Below are 27490 nucleotides of genomic sequence, written 5' to 3' on the forward strand. Positions count from 1 at the left end.
CTTTGGAGATACAAGCTGGGGTTAGGTTGTTCTGTTATTTACCAACTCTGTTGTAACTTTGGGTAAGTCACCAAACATGTCCTAGGTCTCCCTTTTCTCATATGTAAAATGAGAATAAGGATGTGACTACGTGCTCTACCAAGGCATTGTAATATCGTAAAAATTAAATGACATTATTTCTCTTTAAGGCTTTATGAACTGTTGAATACTAAACAAAGGTGACAGATAACTTTTGCCCTATTCAAAGAGAGATTTCTCACCAAGGATGTATCATAGCTGGTAATAAATAAGGCTTTTGATTTTTTTTTTCCCCCATCTGCAGCAGCCCTAATGTCTAGCTCATATTCAGGTAGTTATGTCAAAAACATTTTCTTGGACTTATTTCCCTAACAGGCATAAACAGGGACAGAATCTTTTTTATATCATCTATAGGCTTTCCTGAAAACATCAAATTATGGGCAGGACTAATGGGTTGAGAACGCTTAGTGCCAGTTTACTGTGACTGGCTATATGGCTCATCACCATCTGAAAGGCCATCACAGAGGGAAAAAAAAGTCATTCACAGCCTAATTTAAATAATGACCGCAACTTTGCAATGATGACAGACTGTGACAGTTTATAGGTTTTAGATGGCAACTCCTTCACTTCGTAAAAACAGATCAGCTTCCAGTGGACCTACAATTATTGCTACACACATTTGTGGATTTTGAAAGAGAAACTGAGTGGACAACTGCCATTTCAACCAGGTAGAGTTAGATAAATGAACGTATCCATCAAGTAATGTTTTCTCTTTTTTTTTTTTTTTTTTAAAGCTGAAACTATGGCTCTTTATTTTCACAGGGACAGTTCAAAGGAAATATCAGTAGCTTTTGTTTAATGTAAAAAAAGAAAAAGAAAAAAGCACAACCCCTACACAAACACCCTCCTTGAGAACTTACATCTGTTATTAGAAGCCTGGTTAAAGGATTCACAGCTTAGAGGGGAAATACAATGCAGATTTCTCTAGATAGCAGTTATTAAAGAAGTCTGGGGATAAGAATTTTAAAGCTAGCTTGGTGGGCTTATTTCCTAGGCTCAACGTGATTTGGAAGAGGTGTCACAGAGCTAGGTATAGGGTAATGGGACAGTGGTCACTGCCCAGAGCCTTGGAACGGATTTTACTGTCACACAATGCAGGCAAGAGAGACTGAGATAACAAAAAATAATCAAGGCGCCAACCAACGTTTTTGGATCGCGCATTCATCATATAGGTCCAAAAAGTGTAGGCATAGGCCGTGTTGGGGTAGAGGTGCCGGAAACTGTCAGTGAGTGGCACAGCCTGCAGCAATTCCCCGAAGCCCTGCCGCTCTTGTGGAGTGAAGCCAGCATTCTTTTTATTTCCCTTTGGGTTGCGAAGGTCAATTTCTTCATGAGCCACGTTGAGGTCCCCACATAGCACAAGGGGCTTGCGGGATGCCAGACCCTTCAGGAATTTGCGAAAGGCTTCATCCCAGCGCTGGCGATACTCCAGGTGCACCAGACCTCGGCCTCCATTAGGCACATAGGCTGTCACCAGCACAAATGCATCATATTCAGCCACAATCACTCGGCCTTCCTGATCATGTTCCTCCTCACCAATGCCATAAGAGACTTTGAGTGGGCACTGGCGGGAGAGGAGGCCCACACCACTGTACCCTTCCTTGTCTGAAGGAGCTGACCAGTACTGATGGGATAATCCAGACAGTTCTTGAAGTTCAACTGGTAGTTTGTTCTCTGAACATTTGGTCTCTTGGAGGCACAGGATGTCTGGGGCTTCTTCCTTTACCCAATCTAAACCTTTCTTCTTAATCCAGGCTCGAAGCCCATCCACATTCCACGAGCAGATCTTGAGTGTGGCTGATTTGCCACTGGGTGAGGTTTTCTGATCTGGGGGGTCTTCATACAGAACTGCACCCTCTCCTACGGCCTCTTTTTCGTTCTTCTTCGCTCCTGCCTTACTCTTCTTCGCCTCACGTGACCACTCCAGTTACCCACGTGGGGCACAGCGTGCTCCATTCTTTGTGCTGGGTTAAGGAGGAGCCAGACAGGGACCGAAGCAGGCAACGCGATCAAAATACTGCTTCAGTGGGCCAAGTGGAACTGGTGCAAAAGGGCGTACCTTACAGTGATGCCGAAACGTGGGAAAAAGGGAGCGGTGGTCGAAGACGCGGAAGAGCCCAAGTAATGTTTTCAAAGAAATATCCTCCTTCTCTGTGGGAGGAGAGAGTGGGATGATTTGAGAGAATGGCATTGAAACATGTATATTACCATATGTGCAATAGATGACCAGTCCAAGTTTGATGCATGAAACAGGGCACTCAAAACCAATGCACTGGGACAACCCAGAGGGATGGGATGGGGAGGGAGGGGGGCTCAGGACGGCGGGGGCGGGGGGCAGTGGGAGTGGTGGTGGGGCATGCACACCCGTGGCTGATTCATGTCAATGTATGGCAAAAACCACCACAGTATTGTAAAGTAATTAGCCTCCAATTAAAAAAAAAAAAAAGAAATGTCATCAGCTTGTAGAGCTCCAAGTCCCTGAAGCCAGTTTCCCATTTTAAAATTTGTATAATGTATCCTTTCGAAGAGATGGAAAGTCACTAAGTGAAGCTGAAGGAATAATTCTAAGGATGGAATTGGGAGAACTGTAAATCCTTTTCTGTCTTCCTCATCCTCAGTACACAGGTACCATATTGAATCTGGAAAGTCAGAGGAACACATTCTAGAGAGGTTGGTTGACAGAAGTAATGGTTAGAGTGAAAAAAGAAAAAATTCCCTTTGTTTTTTTTCAAGGCTGAGCTCTAACCCCTTAAACTCCTTAGACAAAACCTTGTTCACATATGCAAACTGTATCAACTAGAGTGGAGGGGCCATGTCTGCCCAGGAAGAGGGGAGTGGGGTCATCTGAGTGAGGCAAGACCATCCCTTCCTTTGCCCTGGGAAACGAAGGAGGTTTCCAAAAGCAGTGAATAGAGTGATAGTGTCAGTCATGTCCAACTCTTTGCCAGCCTACCAGGCTTCCTCTGTCCATGGGATTCTCCCGGCAAGAATACTGGGGTGGGTTGCCATTCCTTTCTCCAGGGCATCTTCCCAACCCAGAGATTGAACCCAGGTCTCCTGCGTTTCAGGCAGATTCTTTACGTCTGAGCCACCAGGGAAGCCCTTCCAAAAGGAGAGGGAAGATGATTCCCTTTGCTCTGATGGAGAGGGATGGTGGAAGATATGCAAGCAGACTAATAAAAACTACTATTTCTGTAAATCTCTAGAATTAGCAACATTTCTTTATTAAATTCTACCAAAAGACACCTTTATTTTAGGTCCTAACTCACTGAGATGCAAAGATTGCAGCATTCAAAAAAAGGTTTTTTGAATGATTCGCCAGTGACCTTCTAAGTACCAAATCCATTGATGTCATCAAGGCATCAGTCTTCATCTGACTTGACCATTTGACATGCAGATTATCCTACTTTCCTTCTGTGGCTTCCCTGCTTATGGGCAAATCAGAAAAGAGAGATTGGGCAGTGGTCAGAGAAAAAGGAATATAAATCACTTGTATATAGTATTAATCTGGCCTTCCACGATGCTTTGTTTATTTCTCAATGAAAGCACACTTATCAAATTGTGCTATAATTTATTGTTCTTGCCTGCGAAACACTCACTAGACAGTGCCTTATTCAACACAGTATACACAGTGCCTTGTATATTATAAGTGTTTTATAAATGCTTGTTGAATGGATATTTGAGTCAATGTATAATAAGCCTAACAGAAAATCAGTAATTGATAAGGATTTATGTTTCATGTGATGCTCTATTTCAAAACACACACACACACACATATATGCATTCATGTTACTGGTATGGTCAATTTGTCAGCTTGGGTTACAGATCTAGTCACATCCTTCTCATTTCTAAGACAGTTTGGGACTCCAAAGATATAATTTAGAAGTTTCATAGTTTCTTGAGGATTATTTCACCTGAAATTGTTCAAGAACCTCCGTGGCTTATTCGGTCTAAAACAGTCTGTGCACAGTCTGATTGGTTCCGTGTTGGGCCTTGTTTTAGCAGCCATTGGCTTGGTTGACTGGGTCCATGTGTCTGCCTTCCTCCCTGATCCTTTATTAAGTTCCATCTCTAGGTCACACGTCTCTGTACTCGCCTGTATGCCTCTGTCCCCTGGGAGGCAGCTTGTGTCTGTAGCTTCAGATATCTCCATAGGTCACATGGGGTTCTAAGCTCTGAATCTCAAGGTAGCCTCTTTTGCATCTAATTAGATTCACTTGTTGAATCTCCTGGCTCTTCTAAGTTCAACCACACGCCATGCTGAGGACAAGCTTTTCCCCTGGAAAGTAAAACTTCCCCTGGACCTCAGGCTCTCGTTTTTAGAGAATGGGTTACCCCACAATTTCCCTGCCAGCCTGGAGAACTCCATTTGGAACTCTGTGGTCTTTTCCTATCACCAGACCATTGTCAGGATCATCCCAAGTATTCTAACATTTGAACTTCAAACAGGAAAATACCATGCTCACATTCTCTCCCTCCCAGGAGGCTCCTCGACTTGTATGCAGATTTGTCTACCTTCCCCATAGAGGATGACTCTGCACATCAAAGGATATGGGGAGGGCAAGACTGTCAGATTCCCGAAGGTTCTGCTGTATCTCTTCATCAGGCAGTAGGTGATTGTTAACCTTTACTTTTGAGTAGCTATGAGAAGTCTGTCTAGTGACTCTTTCCTGAAAAAGGAAAATTTACTCCAAGACACTTTGTTATGTTCATCTATAGAAGCAAGAGTTTTTGGAATAAATGCTGTTTTAAAATTTCATCTCAACACACATACATGTGTGCACACATGTCCATACTCTTAAAGTCCACTTTAGGGAATGTTACCAAGAACCATCTCTAGATAACAAGATTTCAAGGCATGACTTTATTTTTTCTTATTTTCCTCAAAATATACATGTAATTTTTTGTTGTTGTTTAGTTGCTAAGTCATGTCCAACTGTTTGTGACCCCATGGCCTGTGGCCTGCCAGACTCCTCTGTTCATGGGATTTCCCAGGCAAGAATACTGGAGTGGGTTGCCATTTCCTTCTCCAGGGGATCTGGAGATTGAACCTGCATCTGGACTGAACTCACATCTCTTGCATTGACAGATGAATTATTTACAGTTGACCCACCAGGGAAGCCTACACCCCTGCCTCCCGCCCGGAGCCCCAGCACCCCCCTCCCCCACAGGATCTTAGTTCCCAGACCAGGGATTGGACCCATACCCTCTGCATTGCAGGTGGATTCTTTACCACTGAGTCATCAAGGAAACCCAATAAAATATTAAGCTAGAAAAATAAAAATATATAAAGAAGATAAATCCATAACTTTAGAATAAAAATAAAAACCAAGTATGCCAGAACTAGAATATCTTTGAAAAAACAATGTGACTTGTCTATATGTTTTACACTGTTTCACTTCAAACTCAGTTACAGGTAACTTTACAGAAAGATCTAGTCAGGTGGTTCAGTGCTAAAGAATCCGCCTGCCATTGCAGGAGACACCAGAGATGCAGGTTTGATCCCTGGGTTGGGAGGATGCCCTGGAGAAGGAAATGGCAACCCACTCCAGTATTCTTGCCTGCAAAAATTCCATGTACAGAATAGCATGGAGGGCTACAGTCCATGGGGTCACAAAGAACAGACATGACTGAGTGTGTATGCTCTAGTTACCTACAGTTCTTGCTTACTTTCTGAAATGCAGGTGCTGGTGACAAGCCATGCATTCAATTTAGTGACACTGGATTATATATTGTTTTTGTTATGGTACTCTGAATATAAATTTTAATTATATTTTGTCCTCCATTTTGGAATTTATTTGTTTTATAAAGCATATACATGAAAAAGCTATTTCAAAACTTCTATTGCAGAAAGTGAACAAAAGTGTTGTCTCCATTTGTGCTTACATATCATTTTACTGTCAATCTAAAATTTTCTAAGATAGATGGCTCATCCACTGGCATCTTTTCAGAAAGGCTGGCAAAATCTTTCAGGCAATCTCTTTCACACATTATTATTTAGAAATGCAATTTTTAGCTAGAGATGTAATCTCAGAATGTAGCCTCAAAACAAAATAATCCTGGAGCAACACTTGACTCTATAAATGCAAAGTGGAAAAGAGGAACACTTTCAACCCTTTATTGGTTGAACTGCCACTTGTCAGTCACCCTGTCATACATGCTGACTGGTGTCCAAACATTTGAGACCGACAACATACGCAGAATGTGCTCTGGCTGATGAAAATTCCAGACCTCCTAAATTCAGTATGGGGGGAGAGAGGCCTCAGCGACTGCTCTGGGTTCAGTGGGACTGGAGCTTGACAGCGGGGACCGTGACAACTCACTCTCCTGCCTGCACAGCTGGGAGGATGAGAAAAATGATTTCATTAGCAAGAAGAGTCCAAATTGGAAGCGAGCTGCTTTTACAAATTTCATAATAAAAACTGATTTTTGTACTTTCCTATGTGCTTATTCTGCAAATGTTTAGCACATTTCTGTCTGCTAGGTTTAATTTTCTAATTTGGCTCTGGTTTGCATGTGAAACTGATTTGAATAAGTTAAGGGGAGGATGTTAAGGGTATTTTAAGGGAGGGGGGCAGTGGGAGTGTGTGGTCACAGGGACTTCATTGACCTCCACAGGCTAGCTGCAGTCATATGTCACTGAGTTTGGTGGGCAAGAGATGCTATGTATTATCCCATATCTATTAGATTCTTTTATGATTCAGTAAGCCATAGAATCAGGAATTATTTTAGTTGGCTGGGTAGTATGGTGAGGGGTGGGGCACTTAAGTGGTGCAGCCTATGGGACTCAGCCAGGAAGTTCTTCTCAAAATCATTTTTTGTGACAATTTTGAACTACGCAATTCCTCTTCCTCATCACCGTCAGTCTCTCCCCAGCCATGGAGGGCAAGAATCCCCCAAAGATGGGAATGTGCACTTAGCAAAATTTCTTAGGGGATTCTGACAGGATCCTCAGGCTGAGAACCACTGATTTCATAATATGAGAAAAGGAAGGAAAGAAAGAGAGGTTAAATAACATCCGTCTGTGATAGGGTGAAGTCTCGTACCTTATTCTCAGGCCCTTTTTTCTTTAAAATCTACTGAGGATAGTCCACATAGTAAAAGCTATGCTTTTCCAGTAGTCATGTATGGATGTGAGAGTTGGACCATAAAGAAAGCTGAGCACTGAAGAATTGATGCTTTTGAACTGTGGTGTTGGAGAAGACTCTTGAGAGTCCTTTGGACTGCAAGGAGATCCAACCAGTCAATCCTAAAGGAGATCAGTCCTGGGTGTTCATTGGAAGGACTGATGCTGAGTCTAAAGCTCTAATACTTTGGCCACCTAATGTGAAGAACCAACTCGTTGGAAAAGACCCTGATGCTGGGAAAGATTGAAGGCAGGAGGCGAAGGGGATGATAGAGGATGAGATGGTTGGATGGCTTCACTGACTCAGTGGACATGAGTTTGAGAAAACTCTGGGAGATAGTGAAGGACAGGGAAGCCTGGTGTTCTGCAGTCCATGGGGTTGCAGAGTCAGACACGCCTTAGTGAGTGAACAGTGACAACCACCTCAGGAGTTCTGGTACAGAGGGCAAGGAGAGATGGAAACAGAGGCAGAAAAACCACTTCTGGTTAGTAGGTGGCATGTTTAATAAGCAAGGGAACATACGTGCCAGGCTTGTCCCAGGCAGCCACAAGGCAGAGATCTCTATTAGCATTCACGGTATCTTAACAGTTTCATTTGAGGCCTTAACGGGGTTGTCTCCAGCGCCATCACCATGCAGGTGGTCTCAGCAACACAGTGTTCACTCGAGGCCACTTCCTTCATGTGGTTCCTAGTTCAGAGAAGCATCAATTTAACTTTGAAGTCAAATAGGAGTTTTGAAGTGACATCTGTGCAGGTTACGTAAATTCACTAACTCTTGTGTCAGTGCCATATTGTTAACATTGAATTCAAAGAGGAAATTATATAAATTGAGAAGCAACTCTAAATTTATCAATATCAGCAAAGTGTTCTTTAAATTTTCCTTGTATTTTTCACAGCAAATTTACATAATACTGCTAATCACAATTAAAACCTTCTGCATATTGATTCATGATAAAAATGTGTAGAATTATTACTTATGTGTAGTATGAAACAATTCAACTTTACCATAGATTTTGGCACTTGTAAAGCTAGTTTAGGTTACAAATAAGATTTTTCTCTCCTTGGTGCTTCAAATTTAGCTCATTCATATGCAGTGTGATATCTATGAGTAACCATAAATCACATTATCTCTTTGTTTTTGATTATTGAATATTTGACAAGTGTGTCCTTGAACAGGAAAATCTTGAATAGGAGTTAAGAATATAGTAATTTTTGTGAAGTGCTTTCATGATTCAAGGAGTGTTTGCCAAGAATGCAAGATCATTTAATCTTTTGCCTGCTGTTTATTTTAACAGTTCTATTAACTAACAATGATTAATAATCTGCATGTATTTACTGAATGATTTTTAACAACTGTATTTGTGACACTTTGTATAGTCTGCTTTAGAAAACCCAGCACAATTATTTTCAATATGTATCATACAATGGAATGAAGTAATAAAATGAGGAATGTCAGTCTATCATTTAAAAATTTTAATAAATACAGATTTTTGACCTAACTGGAGCATCATCTGTCATGATAAAAACAAATTATTTCATATCTAGTTGGGATTCTTCTTTAGCAGATGTTAAAGATTAAAAAATATTCTATGAATTTGAATTTTGGTCTGCAAATTGATGATGTTTTCCTCATACATTTGGAAATCCTTCAGGACAAAAGTATTCTTGGGGAACTCATCAAAGAATATGATTTTAAATACCATCCATATGGTGATGACTTTCACAAATATAATATGTTCAGCCCTGATCTCTTTCCTAAATTCTAGACTCAAATATCCAATGTCTATCTAACATTTCCAAATTCTTGACTCTCCTGCCAGACTACTTTTTTCTTAGTCTTTAATAAATGACAACTCCAAGCCAAAAATTTGGGAGTTATTTTGACTTCTCTGTTTTCATCACACCCCATGTTCAATCCATCAGCAAATTGTGTCAACTCTACCTTTTGAATGTATCCTAAATACGACCATTTCTCTCCAACTCCACTTGTTACCACACTAATTCCAGATGATCACTTGCCAAAACTCCTGGGCAGTGTCCTTGCTTCCATTTGTGAGTTTTGTGGTTCATTTTCAATCAGCAGTAAGCCATATCATTCTGTGCATCTCTCCAGCAAGATTCCATCTCATTAGAATGGCAGAGCAGGAGGCCCGGGTTTGATCCCTGGGTCGGGAAGTTACCCCGTAGAAGGAAATGGCAACCCGCTCCAGTATTCTTACCTGGAGAATTCCATGGACAGAGGAGCCTGGCGGGCTATAAACCACAGGCTCGCAAAGAGTAGGACAGGACTGAGTGACTAAAACACACAGAATAAAATCCAAAAGTCTTTACCTTGACCTACCTAAACTTGCTGCCATCTACCTCTCTGTCCTCAACTCCTTTCACGCTCTGCCCTTGCTCATTTGTTCTTCTCCCAGTGGCTTCCTTTCTGCTTTTCAAATAGGCCAAGAACATTCATACTTTTGGGTTTTCCAACTCATTCTTCCCTCCATCTGGCACACTCTTTCCCTGATAGCCGGTAAATTGTTCCTGTTTTATCCATGACTCTGTTCAAATTTTTCCCAGAATTCTCACCTAACATATATTACTCTATGTCCCTTTACCTTGTTCTATTTTTCTTTAGTACCTATCATATTATATATTCATTTATTTGGGGGGAAGTTATGTCTGTCTCTCTTTCTAGACCATAAACATCAGGAAGGCAAGATATTAACCCACTTGTCACTTCTCTGTCTCTGGTGCCTAGACCAGCATCTAGCACATGAAATGCTCAGCGGACAGTCGTTGAATTTATGTATGATTTATTTATTTATTATTTGGAGTATAATTGCTTCACAGTGTTGCGTTAGGTTCGGCTGTACAACAACGGGAATTAGCTATAAGTATACATAAATCCCCTCCCTCTTGAGTCTCCCACCCCACTTCCTATCCTACCCTACCCCTATCCCACTCCTCTAGGTCATCACATAGCACAGAACTGAGCTTCCTGGGCTAGTCAGCAGCTTCCTGTTAGCTGTTTTACACATGGTAATGTGTATATGTTAGTGCTTCTCTCTATATATGATTTACATTTCTAATTGGATCTCCATCAGTAGATTGGACTCTTGGAATTTCTGTTTTCCGGATGTTCCTATTTTCTGAAAATAACTCATTTGTTTGTGAGATAGTGGCCAAGAAGGATGAAAAAGAAAGAATCTAGAAAAATAACCAGCTGTTATTTACATTCTGTGCTGCCGGCATTTTGTGAGAGTTCACAACCGTGCAATGCGCATTAGCCAACGGCTTCAACAGTTTCGGGGCGTGGTTCAGTTCCTAGAGGGGCCAGATTTTTCTGCTGGTTATTGTTCAGTCTTAACTGAGCAAGTTTCATGTCTATCTGAGGAAAAACCTCAGGTTTCTCTCAGTCCAGGGACCAGCTTTCCTATGCCTGTACTGGCACAGATTTTATAGTCACCAACCTGAGTGTGCAAAAATAAAATGTTATTGTCTATAAAATTTTATTTTGCTGCCCTGAACTCCCAGTCTGAATGTAGAGTAGAACTCAATCCAGACTCTCCTGGGAATTTCAGTCACATTTAGTGATTTTTGAGTCTGTTCAGACTTGACCCAGTCACAGGGCATTTTGGGGTTTGTTTTTCTTTCCCCATGAACTTCAGGCTACACTCTATGGTAAACACTTCAACTTATGCTTTCTGACTCAATCTCTCTCCACCAAAGCTAGGTCCCAATTTGTGTTTGAACTCTTAGATCTTATCAGACTCAAGGGGTTGTCTCCAGCTCTCCCTTGCCTAGGTGAATCCTCTGGTATTTCTACTCTCCACGGCATAGGTGGGAAACTTTTCTCAGAGGTGGGCTTTTTCCCTGAACTATACCTGTGAGAAAACCTTCAGGTTCTCTCTCCTCCAAAATCCTTTAAATTTTTTTAAAATTTCATTTTGGAGTATAATTAATTAACAATGCTGTGTTCATTTCAAGTGTACAGCAAAATGATTCAGTTATACATAGACATGCATCTATTCTTTTTCAAATTCTTTTCCCATTGAGATTATTACAGAGTATTGAGCAGAGTTCCCTGTGCTATCCAGTAGGTCCTATTGGTTTTCTGTTTTAAATATAGAAGTGTGTGCATGTCAGTCCCAAATACCCTTCCTCTGCTGGTAACTGTAAGTTCATTCTCTAAATGTGCGAGTCTGTTTCTGTTTTATAAATAAGTTTGTTTGCATCATTTTTTAGATTTCACATATAAGTCATATCATATGATATTTGTCTTTCTCTGTCTGACTGACTTTACTTAGTATGATAATCTCCAGGTCCATCCATGTTGCTGTGAATGACCTTATTTCATTCTTTTTAATGGCTGAATAATATTCCATTGTATCTATATTCCACATCTTCTTTATCCATTCATCTGTCAGTGGACATTTATTTATTTTTTTAAATTAATTTATTTATTTTACTTTACAATATTGTATTGGTTTATCCATTCATCTGTCAATGGACATTTAAATTGCTTTCATGTCTTGACTATTGTGGACAGTGCTGCAGTGAACATGGGGTGCATGTATTCTTTCAAGCCATGTTTTTCTCCTGATATATACCCAGATTTCTGGACCATATGGTAGCTCTACTTTTAGTTTTTTCAGGACCCTCAACACTCTTCTTCAGAGTAGCTAATTTACATTTCCACCAACACTGTAGGAGGGTTCCCTTTTCTCTGCACCCTCTCTAGCTTTAATTGTTTGTAAAATTTTTGATGATGACTATTCTGACTGGTGTGAGGTGGTATCTCATAGTTTTGATTTGCATTTCTCTAATAATTAGTGATGCTGAACATCTTTTCATGTGCATCTTGTCCATCTGTATGTCTTCTTTGGAGGGATGTCTGTTTAGGTCTTCTGCACATTTTTTTATTGTGTTTTATTTTTTTGATATTGAGCTACATGAACTGTTTGTAAGTTTTGGAGTTAATGCCCTTGTTGGTTGCATTGTTTACAAATATTTTTCTCCCACTCTGTGGGTTGTCTTTTCATTTTTTAAAACTGTTTCCTTTGCTATGCAAAAGCTTTTGAGTTTAATTAGGTCTATTTGTTTTTGTTTTTATTTCCATTACTCCAGGAGAAGGATAGAAAAAGATATTGCTGCGATTTATGCCAAAGGGTGTTCTGCTTGTGTTTTCTTCTTAGAGTTTTATAGTATACGGTCTTACATTTAGGTCTTTATGGCATTTTTTCACAGAATTAGAACAAAAAATCTTACAATTTGTATGGAGATACAAAAGACCCCAAATAGCCAAAGCAATCTTGAGAAAGAAAAATGGAGCTGGAGAGAATAGGGTCCCTGACTTCAGACTATACTATAAAGTTACTATCATCAAAGCAATATGGTACTGCTATAAAAACAGACATGTAGGTCAATGGAATAGGGTAGAAAGCCCAGAAATGAACCAATGCATCTATGGTCAATTAATCTACAACAAAGGAGGCAAGAATATGCAATGGAGAAAAGACAGTCTATTCAATAAATGGTGCTGTGGGAAAACTGGAGATAGTTTTGAAACTGTTGAAACTAGAACATTCTTTAATATCATATACAAAAATGAACTCAAAATGGATTAAAGATTTAATGTAGCACTGAATCCTTTTACTTAAAGGTCATTGCACTTTCCCTTGTCCCATTCCTGGTTCTTAACACAAGAGAGTGGGAATTCAATATATTTCTGGCTTTCTTTGAGGACTCTCTCTACTTTAGAAAGCAGCTTCTAGTGTAGATAGTGAGTACAAAAGACAGGGGAAAATTTGGTTTTGACTTGTCAGGAAACATTGTCTAGGACTTGGAATTGGCAAAAGAGACTACTACATGTACATGTATTTTAAATGGGGTATGGAGCATTGTCTAAAGAGGGATTTTCATTTGGTGATGTCTGGAGACATTTTCCCCCTCAGTTTTACTGAGATATAATTGACATACAGCACTAAGTTCAATGTGTGCAGAATAAGGACTTAATTTTTGTATGTATAGTGAAATGATTAAGTTTTGTTAATAAGTTTTGTTAACATCCATTGTCTTACACACACACACACACACACATACACACACAGAAAGAAAGAAAAAGTATTTTTCCTTGTGATGAGAACTCTTAGGATCTACCTGGAGACATTAAAAAAATTATTTATTTTTAATTGGAGGATGATTGCTTTACAATGTTGTGTTGGTCTCTGCCATACATCAAGGTGAATCAGCCATAGGTATACATGTATTCTCTCCCTCTTGAATCTCCCTCCCACTTCCTACCTCATCCCACCCCTCTAGATTGTCGCAAAGCACCACATTGAACTCCTTGTGTTATATAGCAACTTTCCATTAATCTATTTTACATATGGTAATATGTATATTTCAATGCTACTTTCTCAATCTGTCCCACCCTCTCCTGGCCCTGCAGTGTCCATAAGTCTGTTCTCTATGTCTCAGTCTCTATTCCTGGCCTGCAGATAGGTTCATCAGTATCCTAGATATGTTTTCCTAGATTCCATATGTATTTGTGTTACTATATGATCCTTGTTTTTCTCTTTCAAACTTACTTCACTCTGTATAACAGGCTTCAGGTTCATCTGCCTCAGAGTCATTCCATTTTTATGGCTGAATAATGTTTCACTGTGTATATGTACCACAACTTCCTTATCCATTCATCTGTCAATGGGCCTCTAGGTTACTTCTGTATCCTGGCTACTGCAAATAGTGCTGCTGTGTTTCCTCGGGGTGTATGCCCAGGAGTGGTATTGTTGCATCATATGGTGATTTATTCCTAGTTCTTTAAGAAATGTCCATACTGTTCCTGGAGACATTTTTGATTGTCACAGCTGGGCATGGCATGTGCTACTGGCATCCAGTGGTCGAGGCCAGGCAGCCTGCTAAACATCATACAAGGCATAGGACAGATTCTCACAACAGAGTCGCCTGGGCCAAAGTATTAATGGTGCCAAGTTTGAGAAATTGTGGTCTGGTGGACCCTTTGGGGACGGCATGATGTATAAGGGTGTGATTCTTGATTGCCTCTCTATTGACTTCTCTCTTTTATGTCACTGTAGGGAAGAAGTTAACTTGTTAGAAAGCTATTAGTAATGCAAATTATTCTTGTCCAAGGCAATACAAATTCTTTTTTATCACTAGACAAACCTAGAGCAACTGCTAGTCTTCACTTACAGAAACATGACCCCAAATATTATATTTTATTGCTCTATACGATAATAGTTTTGTATCTGTGAGCAAATTTATTTCAGCATTCCTGATTGTGTTTGTATACATGTACATATATGTATTGTTGTTGTTTAGTCACTCAGTCATGTTCCACTCTTTTGGGACCCCACCAACTGTAGCCTGCCAGGCTCCTCTGTCCATGGATTTCCCAGGCAAGAATACCGGAGTGGCTTGCCATTTCCTTCTCCAGGGGATCTTCACAACCAAGGGATCAAACCATCATTTTCTGTGTCTCCTGCCTATCAGGTGGATTCTTTAACACTGAGCCAGTGGGGAAGCCCACATATATGTATAAATATACATATATTTGTTCTTCAGATTCTGTTTAGAACTGGTTTTAACATCTTTGTGGTTCCCTCATTAATGAATTAGTTGAATAAAGTATTTGACACATGTTGATTTGCATCATGTTTTAAATAATTGGAGAACTATCCTTTAACATTTTTGTATCCACTTTCAAATATTTGCTCTCTTACACTAGGATTGTGCCTTTTGACTTTAGAAGTCAAGAACTTATTGCTTTTTTCTTGGGTTTTACATTGATATCCGTAAGCTGTGGGGTCTCACTGTTGGGGTGGCATGAGTTTAGTGGAGTGAGGAGTCAAATGAGACTCTAAGAGTCCTTTTTTTAAACATAGCCATAACAACATGTGTTGTTGTTTAATTGCTAAGTCATCTAGCTCTTTGTGACCTGATGACCTGTAGCGTTCCAGTCTCCTCTGTCCATGGGATTTTCTAGGCAAGAATATTGAAGTGGGTTGCCATTTCCTTCTCCAGGGGATCTTCTTCCAGGGATCAAACTCCAGTCTACTGCATCGGCAAGTAGATTCTTTACTGCTGAACCAACAAGGGAGCCCATAACGCCAATACTCACCCCTTAAAAATGAATAACAATTGCTTAATATCAACAAATATCCAACATTCACAGATTCCTGATGTTTTACATATCTTTAAACAGTTTGTTTGACTTTCCAAATAAAGTCCACACATTGCAATTGGTTTAGCTGTCTTTTAGGTCTCTTTTAATTTGAAATGTTCCTGCCATGTCTCTTAATTTCCTCATTATTACATTGTTGACAAAATGTGATCCTTCATTTTGTAGACTTTTCCATAACTTGACTTTTGTTGATTACATCCTCGTGCTGTTGTTGGCTGTGTTTCCCGTAGCATAGGCTTTAGATCTAAGGGATTGATCAGACGTGGGTTGAATTTTTTGGCAAGAATCCTTATGAAGGTGGTGCTGTGTACTTCTATCAAAATCTGGTTCACTCAGTTTTTGTGATACTGTTAGTCATTAGTTATCACTTCCTAGGGGCTTCCCAGGAAGTGTTAGTGGTAAAGAATCTGCCTGCCAATGCGGGAGATGTGGGTTCAATCCCTGGGTTGGGAGGATCCCCTGAAGGAGGAAAAGGCAACCCGTTCCAGTGCTCTTGCCTGGAGAAATTCCATGGACAGAGCAACCCACTCCAGTATTCTTGCCTGGAAAAATTCCATGATCAAAGGAACCCAGTGGGCTGTAGTCCATGGGGTCACAAAGAGTCAGATACAACTGAGCACAGATACATATCATTACCTAGATTGGTTTAAAAAAAAAAGAAAAAAAAAAAGGATGAGCCCTGCATTAAAAAAAGATATTCTGGGCTTCACTTGCTTTTTAGGCTTCCTCTTTCAATAAGTGACTAGGTTGGATTTGGTTATAGTATTCTACAAGTTCCTAAGCACACATTCCTGAAAACGAAAGGACTCCACACAGAGGGTAAAACAGAAGCCCCACCAGGCCATTGGCCTGCCCCATACTCATGCCCTCAGAGCCTTTTCCTTCCCTTCTCGAGGAATGAATCAGTGAGTTTCAGGTCATCAAAGGAAATATCCAAGTAGAAATCAAATCCAACATTGCTCTTTTCAGAGTCTTTGCTGCTTCTGTTGAGAGAATAATCAAGAGCCTTCAGACCCCTCACCCTTATTGTGGGACGGGAGAAGGAGAAATCAGGCATGCATCCATTATATTATTTTTCTTGTCATTTTAAATTACTAGGTGGCACTTTTGAAATACTGTACATGGCTGAATATGGCTTGAAGTAAATACCATGTCTGATGCTGGCAGACAATAGATTTCCACGAACCTGAAGCATGCAATTTTTAAAGCTCCTCTTTTCTCCTCCTCTTTCTTGAGGTTGAGAGTATTTTTCACACACAAAATAATAAGCTTTAAGCATATAAACATATCAAATATATTTTAAAATCCAATCTACATTTAGGGGTTTTGCTGTAGTCACTTCTTTTTTCTTGGACATAATTTCAGTCGCTATCTTAGCTTTTTCTATTCCTTCCTACACCCTACTGATGACTGTTTTTATCCTCTTTGAGTGTCTATTTTCCCATTTGTCTTCTTTAAAATATAACTCATTTAGTGCTTGAAAAGAGACACTCCACTCTCCATCATTGCTTTTTATGGCTCTCAGGATCCCTCATTTCCTATTTTACATGTGGATTTAGAGTTAAATGACGTGCATGACTAAGATGACTCAGTTTTGGTTTATCTGCAGCCTTTTTCACTGACTCAGTACTATTCTTGGGCACAGAAGTCCCATGTTTTGTTTTGTTTTTTTCTTACATATTTTACTAATATTCCCTGTTGGAGTCCTTCTCATTCAATCATATTAATTGAGAGCTTTCATGACTCAGGCTTGGTGAATACAGAGTAAAAGAAGAGAAACAAGTTTCCAGCGAACATGGAATAGAAAATTTCCATATCTGATATCCACTCTGTTACCTTTCTCCCTCTGCTCTGCCTGTTTCTCTCAGCCATGAAATTTTTCACCAGAAACCAGGCTCTAAACCATATCTCCTACCTTTTCCCTTGGCATCTTCATAAATTCAGTCAGTAAAAAATTTCTGCTAACTCCAGCCAATAGTTTCTACTAATTTTTACTCTTTTCCATTCTTACTAGAGCCCCCTTGGCCTGGATCTGTACCCCTTGATCTTGACTTTTTCCTAAACCTCTTTGAGGATCTCTCTCTCCCTTCTCTTCTCTAGTACGTCCTGAACTTCAAATTAATTTGCCAGTTGGATTAGTTATGTCAGTTTCCTCTTTCAGCCGTCTTCGGTTACTAATGCCTAACTTAGGCCAACATTTCCCAAAGCATGCTCTCACAGAATATGGTAATTGCCTTTAACTAATATAAAGGTTTCACAGATGTGAAAGCAGTGGGGAAAACAAGTAAAACAGATTAGTTTTGGGGTTGGTAGTTTCTATGAGCCTCAAACATGTTTGAGAAGATGTTGGTTTTGCTGGTTCTGTTTCCCATGCTTTATTTGGCCATAGAACACTCCTGTCTGCACCTCTAGAGGTTTCTCTCCCCGTATCTCAGTAGAGAGACGGTCACGTCAGTTGTGTCTGACTCTTTGTGACCCCATAGACTGTAGCTCAGCCAGGCTCTTCTGTCCATGGGGTTCTCCAGGCAAGAGTACTGGAGTGGGTTGCCATTTCCTCCTCCAGGGGATCTTCCTGACCCAGGGATCGAACCACAAATTCTCCTGCATTGCAGGCAGATTTTTTTTTTTTTAACCACTGAGCCACCAGGGAAGCCCTAGCTATTGGTCTATAGGCAGATCTCAAGTCTTTTCCTGCAGAAATTGTGGGACCAGATTGCAGAGCCAGGCGGGGCTTTTCCAAGTGTAGGTAAATAGAAGGGCAGCAGTCTCAGCAGCAGCCCAGGATGGTGAAGAGTGGACATTGGATCCTCTTAGCTTTTGGGGGTGCAGGGCTCCCATTTTGTGTCTGATTTACTGTAATGCACCCAAAGGGTGGGGTTACCATGTCAAACATTTAAGTAGTAACCCCTGGTTCGCAAACTATAACTCATTTACTTTATAGTAAATCTGCTTCAAGTTGCAAACTTTCAAAGATGTGAACGTGCATTTCATCAGTGTCAGTCATGAATGAAATCGCAGCTGCCCTCCATCTCCTATTGCTGATCTTTCAGCTCTATCATCTCTCCCCTCCCCTCCTTTCTCCAGTCAGTACGGCTTCTTGCCTGTTCCCTCGATGCCAGCCCCAGTATTCCAGCTGGCATACTTTACTAACGTACCCTTCAAGATACTCTACTGTAAGATTAAAAATGTCTTTATTTTTTAAATTTATTTTTATTTGGAGGTTAATTGCTTTACAATATTGTGTTGGTTTCTGCCATACACCAAAATCAATCAGCCATACATATATATATATGTCCTCTCCCTGTTGAATCTCCCTCCTACACCCCCGGCCCCTCTTTTGTGTTTGATTTTTTGTGTGTGAAAAGTATTACAAACCTATTACGGTACAGTACTACATAGCCAGATTGCATTGGTTGGGTACCTAGGCTAACTTTGTTGGACTTATGAACAAATTGGCCTAACAAATGTGATCTCACGATGCAAGTTGTTCATAGGGGACTTACTGCTTCTCCTTTTTTGCAGCCTTTCTGGAAGTAGACTCTGAGGTTGGCAGGCAGGCAGGGAATTCAGAGAGTGAGGAAGGAAGCTGAAGCCGAGAGGAGCCCGGCTGCAGTGCAGTGAGGACCCGGTACCCCACTCCCCACCCAGCTCTGGTGCCGGGATGGTTCTGCAGAGCTGCAGGAAGTTGGGGCAGGAATTTGGACTTGAATATTTCCCAGGTGGCTCAGTGGTAAAGAACACCACTGCCAATGCAAGAGATGTAAGAGATGTGGGTTCCACCCCTAGGTGGGGAAGATCACTTGGAGGAGGGCATGGACACCCACTCCAGTATCCTTGCCAGCGGAGCCTGGCGGGCTACAGTCCATAGGGTCGCAAAGAGCCGGACACAACTGAAGCGCCTTAGCACTCCACATGCGCACTGCGTGTGCGCACACACACACACACACACACACACACAGTCTCTTCTCAATGGATGCACGTTACTTAGTCCCTCTGTCCTCAATCCTCCCAGATCAGCCATCTTCAGCCCAGGACAGTCTCTGGATGAGATGTCAGTTCTACAGTCTTAGCACCTGAAGAAACTCATAAGTGCTTCCATCTTGAGGGAAAGGGAGGATGTGGGGCAGTGCACACAGCATCCGCTAAGTCCTCTGATCCTCAGAAGAACCCATAGAGGAGCTCCATTTCACAGACAAGGAAATGGAGCTCAGGGCCCTTAAGGGAATTTTGCAATTTTACATAATCATTAAATACCCAGCAAACCATAATACTTAGAATTCCAGTTCAGGACTTCAGAATCTGCATCCAGTGTTCAGTACCCTGGTGCATGGCTTGGCTCATCTCTCCTGTAACCACAAGGCCAAATTCTCCCTCACAGACTTGGCTTCTGCAGATAGACAGGGACTGTGCATTCTGGGGCTTCACTGGTGGCTCAGCTGATAAAGAATCTGCCTGTAATGTGGGAGACCTGGGTTAAGAAGATCCCCTGGAGAAGGGAACAGCTGCCCACTCCAGTATTCTGGCTGGTGAATTCCATGGACTGTATAGTCCAAGAGGTTGCAAAGAATTGGACACGACTGAGTGACTTTCACTTTCACTTCGCATTCTGGTGGCACTGTTATTTGTTCATTATATTTATGCTTAAGCTGTATCTGTGGGGGAGTAGGGAACAGAGGAAATATCTTCTTGAAATGGGGAAATGTAACAGACTTTCCACTTAAAGAGGTGTCACATTGACTTGGAGGAAAAGTTCCCTTTCTTTAGCTTCAAAAATTAGGCATCACAGTAAGTGATTGTACATTAAGTAATGCTATAATTCTCTGTTTCTGTTAAACTGTGTCACTCAGAGGCAGTCATTCTCATAGGATGTATGCTTTTACCTTAGTTTTATGTGAGATAAAGGTCTTCAGGGAGCTCAGCTTGGTGCTCTGTGATGTCCTAGAGGGTGGGATAGGGGTGGGTGGAAGGAAGGTTCCTGAGGGAGGAGATATATGTAGACATATGGCCGATTCACTTTGTTGTGCAGCAGAAACCAGCACAACATTGTAAAAGCAATGATGCTCCAATTTAAAAAAAGATCTAAATTTCTTGCTGCTGTTGTTTTGTTGCTGTTATGTCTGACTCTCTTGTGACCGCATGGACTCTAGCTTGCCAGGCTCCTCTGTCCATGTGATTTCCCAGGCAAGAATACTGGAGTTGGTTGCCATTTCCTTCTTCAGGGGATCTTCCCGACCCAGAGATCAAACTCACAGGTGGACCACTGGGCCACCAGGGAAGCTCCTACATTCCTTACGCTTATAGATATGTAGTTGCTAGAAAGTTAAATTTCTGCTTGCACACTGATTCTGTACCTTAATAAGGAGCTTGCATCGTACCTTTGGAGCTGAGATGTTCAGTGTTTTATACTAAAGGTCATGAGATTCCAAACACTTACAGAGAGAAGATAGTCAAGGACTGCAGAAGATAATGGGTTTTGAACTTGAGGTGAAGTTTTTGAATCCTCCAGCTCTTCTGATAATAACCTATTCTTTCAATAATTATAATTATGCAGAGGGGTCAGAAACTGGTAGACAAGTGTGAAATATTTTGCTGGGGGGTAGGGTTCCTTATGACCTAAGTAAATTTTGGTCAGTAATGTACTCTATGAGCTAGGCTTTCTTTTCTTGTGAAGCATCTTGAGTATAATCAAATATCTATACTCTCAGCCTGATCTTTGCTTAAATTACTCCTGGTGACTCCAAAGGCCATGACTAATGACAGAGAATCTTAGAACTGGGGACACATTATCCAATATTATTTGATAACCTCCTGAGGGTAAGGACAGTGTCTTTTACATTTTATAGATTTTTAATATATGAATTGTTCTCTGATAGCAGTGTATGTAAAGACTGCATGTAGGGCTATTAAAAATGTAGATTCTGGTCTTTCTTTGTATCTGTTTTCTTTGGACTTTACATGTTTACCAGGCACTTGGGATATTCTTATGCAGAAGGCCCTTGTCATCTAACAGGTGCTTTTAATGTATGTAGAATGAGTATAGGTCTTATTGCTTTCTTTGCCCCTATTTAAAAAAGTAACATTTTATTGAGATATAATTCACATCCCATAACTTCCAGTTTTTAAGTATACACATTGGTTGTTTTCATAGTATATTCGCAAAGTTGTGCAATTATCAGAGTATCAAATTGCAGAACATTTTCATAAGCCCCAAAAGAAACTCCTTACCTATTAACAGTCATTCCCCAGCCCCCTGTTTTAGTTTTCAGTGGGCAAGTCTGGCATTTCTTTTTTGAATTTATTCCTAGGTATTTTATTCTGTTTTACGCTATTGTGAATAGAATATTTTTCTTAATTTCATTTTTGGATAATTAATTACCAGTGTTTAAAAGATAATTGATTTTTGTATTCTATAGCCTTGCTGAAATTGTTTATTGGTTCTAATAGCATTTCATGGACTCCTTGGGAACTTTTATGTGTAGGATCATGTCATTTGTGAATAGAGATAGTTTTACTTCTTCCTTTACAATCTGGATGCTTTTTTTCCCCTTTTGCCTAATTACCCTGACTGGAACTTTCAGTAAAAATGTTGAGTAGAAGAATTAAATGGAGAGAGTGAACATCTTTGTCTTTTCCATAACTTAGGGGCAAAGCGTTCAGCCTTTCACCATGATATATGAAGATCAGCTAAGAAGCTATTGAGATACGTGTGTGTGTGTGTGTGTGCGTGTACATTTTGAGCAGTGGCCGGCCCCAAGCCCCATCAACAATATTCACCTTCCATAAGTTTTCTATACTTCACTCTTCATGTATTAATCCAGTATTTCTATTTCTTCTAGGTCTTTATTAAACATTTCTTGTATCTTTTCAATTTTTGTTTCCAGGCTATTTATCTGTAACTCCATTTTGTTTTCAAGATTTTGGATCATTTTTATTATCATTATTCTAAATTCTTTTTCAGGTAGATTCCCTATCTCCTCCTCTTTTGTTTGACTTGGTGGGCATTTTTCATGTTCCTTTACCTGTTGGGTATTTCTCTGCCTTTTCATCTTGTTTAGATTGCTGTGTCTGGAGTGGGCTTTCTGTATTCTGGAGGTCTGTGGTTCCTTTTTATTGTGGAAGATTTACCCAGTGGGTGGGGTTAGACGATTGGCTTGTCAAGGTTTCCTGGTTAGGGAAGCTTGTGTCAGTGTTCTGGTGCGTGGAACTTGATTTCTTCTCTTTGGAGAGCAATGGAGTGCCCAGTAATGAGTTTTGAGATGTGTCTATGTGTTAGGTGTGACCTTGGGCAGCCTGTATGTTGACGTTCAGGGCTATGTTCCTGCGTTGCTGGAGAATTTGCGTGGTATGTCTTGCTCTATAACTTATTGGCTCTTGGGTGGTGGTTGGTTTCAGTGTAGGTATGGAGGCTTTTGGACGGTCACTTATTACTTAAAGTTCCATATAGTCAGGAGTTTTTTGGTGTTCTCAGGTTTTGGGCTTAAGTCTCCTGCCTCTGGATTTCAGTTTTATTCTTCCTGTAGTCTCAGGACTTCTCCAGCTATACAGCACTGATAAGAAAACTTCTAGGTTAATGGCGAAAAGATTCTCCCCTGTTAGGCATACCCAGAGAGGTTCACAGAGTTACATGAAGAAGAGGAGAGGGAGGAGGGAGATAGAGATGAGCAGGAGGAGAAAAAAGGGGGACTCAAGAGGAGAGAGACAGATCTACGCAGCTGTCTGTTCCCAGAGTGTTCTCCGTAGCCCAGTCACCTACAAAGATTCACAGAATTGGATTGGGAAGAGAAGGGGAAAGGAGGAAATAGAGGTGTTCTGAGGTAGAAAACAGAGAGTCAAGATTGGGAGAGAATAATCTTCGGTTTAAAAATAGGGCTTCTCTTCTTTTTTTTTGTAAGGTTATAGTGTATTGAAAATGAAAATTAAGGAGTAGTAGAGGAGTACTAGAGGACTTTAAAAGAAATAAGAGAAAAAGAAAAATAGAAAATAGAAGAGAAAAAGGAAAGAAAAAAAAGAAAAAAAAAAGAAAAAAAATTTTTTTTTTTTCCCCTAATTAAAAAATCGTAAAAGTCTATGGAAATGAAAGTTAAGGAGTAATGGGGGAGTAATAGGGGATTTTAAAGGAAAATAAAAGAGAAAAAAGAAAAAAAAGAAAAAAAAAAGAGAAAAAAGTAAAATTATATCTAGGAGTTTCTCTAGAGCTGTTGCGGTCAGTGTGGGTTCAGCTCAGTTTCAGATAGCTCCTCGTTCCAGCTTACACTTCTCGGTATCTACAGGCCCCTTACGGTGTAGTCGGTGTTTTCTAGAGGGATTTTAATCTGTTGCACCAGTCCCTTCTGAAGCGGTTCCCTTTGTTTATTTGACTTCTGTTTGCCGGTCTCTTCAGAGCCTCATTTCCATCCTGACACAGGCGGGCGGAGGTGGACTCTTATTCAGGTAGCTAGTTCCGTCGCTCTGCTGGGAGGGGCTGATGCTGCGGGGATGGGCTGGCGCTGCGGGGCGGGCTTGCGCCGCGGGGATGGGCTGGCGCTGCCGGGAGGGGCTGACACCGCTTTCTCCGTCTGCGCTGCTCAGGCTCCCAGCTGTTCTATATGGAGCGCGGCCCGCGCTGCGCGAGGTTCCAGCCCTCGGGTGTTCCACAAAAGCGCAGCGCGAAAAGCTGCGCCTGCTCTCTGTGCCTTCCCCGTCAGAGCGGTCCAGGCAGCGAGGGGCTTGATGGGCGCACTATCCCCAGGTGTGGCGCACTCACTCCCTTCCGCGGACCCAGTCTCAGTTTCCGCTGGCGCCAGTCGGGTGCGCGCGCCTTCCGCCCTCTGCGTCCCCAGCCCCAGTCCCCGCCCGCGCCGGTCGGGTGCCTGCGCCCTGTGTCTTGCCGCAACCTTCCCCTCCCCCCTGCCTCCCGCCTCCGGCGGGGCTGGGCCGGTCCGCAGCCTGCGACCTCTTCTCTGGACTTTCTCGGTCTCTTTGTTCTGCGAATGGCTGGCAGTGTGTTCGGCCGGTTAATGTACTCTCTCTCTTTTGGTCTCCCACAGTTCAAGTTGGCACCTCACAGAAGCTCCCTCCGATTGTCCTCAGGGCACTCAGGCCCGGACCCTAGCCCAAGCAATGCCGCCCAAGACTCCCTTCCCGGGACGAATCTCCGTCCTCAGCTCTTTTGTCTCACTTTTTATCTTTTATATTTTGTCCTACCTCCTTTCGAAGACAATGGGCTGCTTTTCTGGGCGCCTGATGACCTCAGCTAGCGATCAAAAGTTATTCTGTGAAGTTTGCTCTGCGTTCAGTTATTCTTTCCATGAATTTGTAAGAGAGAAAGTGGTCTCCCCGTCCTACTCCTCCGCCATCTTGGCCCCTCCCCCTAATCCAGTATTTCTAAATATAAACTCCCCTACATACTAATGAGTTCTGTTCCTAGAGCACATTCATGAGTTCAATTTGTTTGTAAGTGCAACAGAGTTGGCCAAGGTACCCAACCAACACAATGGCTATATAGTACTGTACTGTAATAGGTTTATAATACTTTTCACACAAATAATACATAAAAAATAAACATACACAATAAGGAAAACATTTTGAATCTTACAATATAGCACCTTGAAAAGTACAGTAGTACAGTACAACAGCTGGCACACAGGGGCTGGCATCAAGAGGATGGGCAAGAAGAGTTACTGTCTGGAGGAGGGAGGGGAGGTGGGAGATGGTAGAGCTGAAGGATCATCAGCAACAGGAGACGGAGGGCAGGCTGCGATTTCACTCATGCCTGCTGCTGATGGCACAGGTTCTGCTTCCTTGCTGGATTCAATTCTATCCACCCTTTTGAAAAAACCATCCAGTGATGTCTGGATACATCCTGAGCTTGAAATGAAGATACGGCACTATAGCACCATCTATAGTAAGAGTCCATGAAAGGACAACCACTCGTCCAGGAAGCACCCATGTGACAGTATATGCCAGACATGGGAGCTAATTTACCTGATTTGGCATGTTAACACTCATTCCTGTCTGTGAAAGTTTGCTACTTGAGGTCTCGCATGTAGGGGACGTACTGTGTCAGACAGTCCTCATCTGTCTCTGTGTGTGTGCCCAGTCACTTCAGTTGTGCCTGACTCTTGGTGACCCCATGGACTGTAGCCCGCCAGGCTCCTCTGTCCCTGGGATCCTCCAGGCAAGAATACTGGAGTGGGTTGCCATGCCCTCTTCGAGGGGATCTTCCTGACCCAGGGATCAAACCCGCATCTCCTGCATTGGCAGGTGATTTACCACCAGTGACCACTGGGAAGCCTCTCATCTGTCTGGGATGAGTTAAACCAGTAATAAGGCTTGCTGTTCATCCACAGGCCTTTGATGAAATGTTGCTGACTTGCCGTGTATCTGCAAAGCCGTGGACCCCCCCACGCTCAGAGCACTTTTATCCCCATGAGTGAAGCGGTGCCCATCCTTTGACCTGGGTCACAGCTCTACAGCCAGTGGTGTACCAGAGCCAGCTCACACTGACTTATGAGATCTGATTGTTAAATTTTCAAGAAGTAACTGAAAGTTACTGAAAGTAACTGAAAGTTACTGAAAGTAACAAGTTACAAACTAGTTAACATCACATTGGGTAGATTGAAATGAACTAATATGGAAGTATTTATACCATGGAAAAGTGGCAAATACTACAATCAAACTGCTGCAAATCAGCAGGTGCCCCCAGCCCAGCTGGTTGCTAACATTTATCAGCCTACACTTGAATGAATTGAGAAGAAAGGGGCACGATGGTGTCTCTGAGCCTCTGACCCAGTCCTGCGTGGCCTGCTTCTAGTCCTCTCATCAGATAAATGACTAATGTTTTTGTGGTTAAGCCCTTGCTACTTAAAAACGTGGTTGGCAAACCAGCAGTACTGGCTGGCATCGCCAGGCAGCTTGTTAAAAATGTGGAATCTCAGGCTTCATTCTGGACCCACTGAATTAGACTCTGCACTTCCACAAGCTCTCCCATTAATGCATTGGGTTGACCAAAAAGTTCGTTTGAGTCTTTCCACAAGATGGTGTGGAAAAATCCAAATGAACTTTTTGGCCAACCCAGTACATAAACATATATTCATGTATTCATGCTGGGCCCAACCCTTGCTTTTCCACTTTGGATTCAAAGGGTCTGACTAAGGTAAGCCCTGAGAATTTTTACTTTTAACATGTTCCCAGATGCTGTTGATGCTTCTAGTCCGGGACCGTGTTTTGAGATGTACTATCATCAGTTGTGTTTTCTATTTCTTGCAGCCAAGTATATCCTAACTGACCTAGCAGGACTGGGATGTAAATATTTAACAACTGGCTCTCCAATTAAAAAAAAAAAGCCCTCAATTTGTAGCGCTGGTCGATTTCCTGTGGTGTGAATATTCCCACCTGGATCAGTTACAAGCTCCCAACTGGTGTCACGGATTGCAGAGTTGAGACAAACAGCCATGTGAGCTGGCTCCTGCAGAGCGCTGAGGCACATCGTCAGAGCAAGGAGTCGTCAAAGATCTTTAAGCAAAGCGACTCAATTAGATTTGGATTTTAGATGAATCTGTCTCCAGGCTCACTTTAATAGGGTCACATGGAGGTGGAGATCCACTTAGAAGACTGTGGCAATATTTTGTCTAAGAGACTTGAACAGTGCAACAGAAGGAAGGGGTGAATTCAAAAGCTAGTTAGGAGGTGGATTTTTAGTCTAGTGAGAGTCGGGGTTAACAGCAAGGGCTGAGTCTAGGATGGCTCCCAGAATTTCAGACTGGGTGATTGATAGTGCCTTTCATTAAGATGCGGAAAACATAAAGAAGAGGAGATTCTGGCACAGCTTGAGAGGATATAATTCCCAGTCCTTTATAAAATTACATTCATCAGTAGCTTATTAATATTATTATTTGCTTTTTCTGTGGACTCTTGTACATTGTAGGTGATTTTTTTCCAGCCCTAAAGCTGTCAAAATCCACACTATTTGGAGATCCACTGGGTTCCCAGATAAAATACAGAATGCCCAGTTAGCTTGAATTTCAGGTGAACAACAAATAATTTCTTAGTATACATATGTTCAATGATTGCAGAAGATCTTCTGATACTAAAAAGAATTCATGGTTTATTTGAA

General features: G+C 41.6%; 1 protein-coding gene across 1 annotated transcript; it reads right to left on the minus strand.

Moving 5' to 3' along the window:
* Positions 1–813: 813 nt before the first annotated feature.
* Positions 814–26863, minus strand: LOC122447257 (DNA-(apurinic or apyrimidinic site) endonuclease-like). Its single transcript, XM_043477786.1, has 3 exons — positions 26770–26863; positions 2138–2229; positions 814–1999 (listed from the first exon to the last, which is right to left on the minus strand). Exons 1-3 carry the CDS (start codon positions 26861–26863, stop codon positions 1097–1099), a joined length of 1089 nt encoding a protein of 362 aa, XP_043333721.1. The 3' UTR covers positions 814–1096.
* Positions 26864–27490: the final 627 nt, after the last annotated feature.

This window comes from Cervus canadensis, chromosome 9 (assembly GCF_019320065.1).
Source record: "Cervus canadensis isolate Bull #8, Minnesota chromosome 9, ASM1932006v1, whole genome shotgun sequence".
NCBI lineage: Eukaryota > Metazoa > Chordata > Mammalia > Artiodactyla > Cervidae > Cervus > Cervus canadensis.

What these genes read in the sequence shown, in the direction of transcription:
- LOC122447257 (XM_043477786.1), bottom strand. Translation starts at nt 26,863, where the DNA reads ATGTGCCTCAGCGCTCTGCAGGAGCCAGCTCACATGGCTGTTTGTCTC. An exon ending in GGAGCTTGTAACTGATCCAG is followed by an intron (nt 2,230 to 26,769) that starts GTGGGAATATTC and finishes CTCCTCCCACAG; the next exon opens with AGAAGGAGGATATTTCTTTG. An exon ending in CGTTTCGGCATCACTGTAAG is followed by an intron (nt 2,000 to 2,137) that starts GTACGCCCTTTT and finishes GGGTAACTGGAG; the next exon opens with TGGTCACGTGAGGCGAAGAA.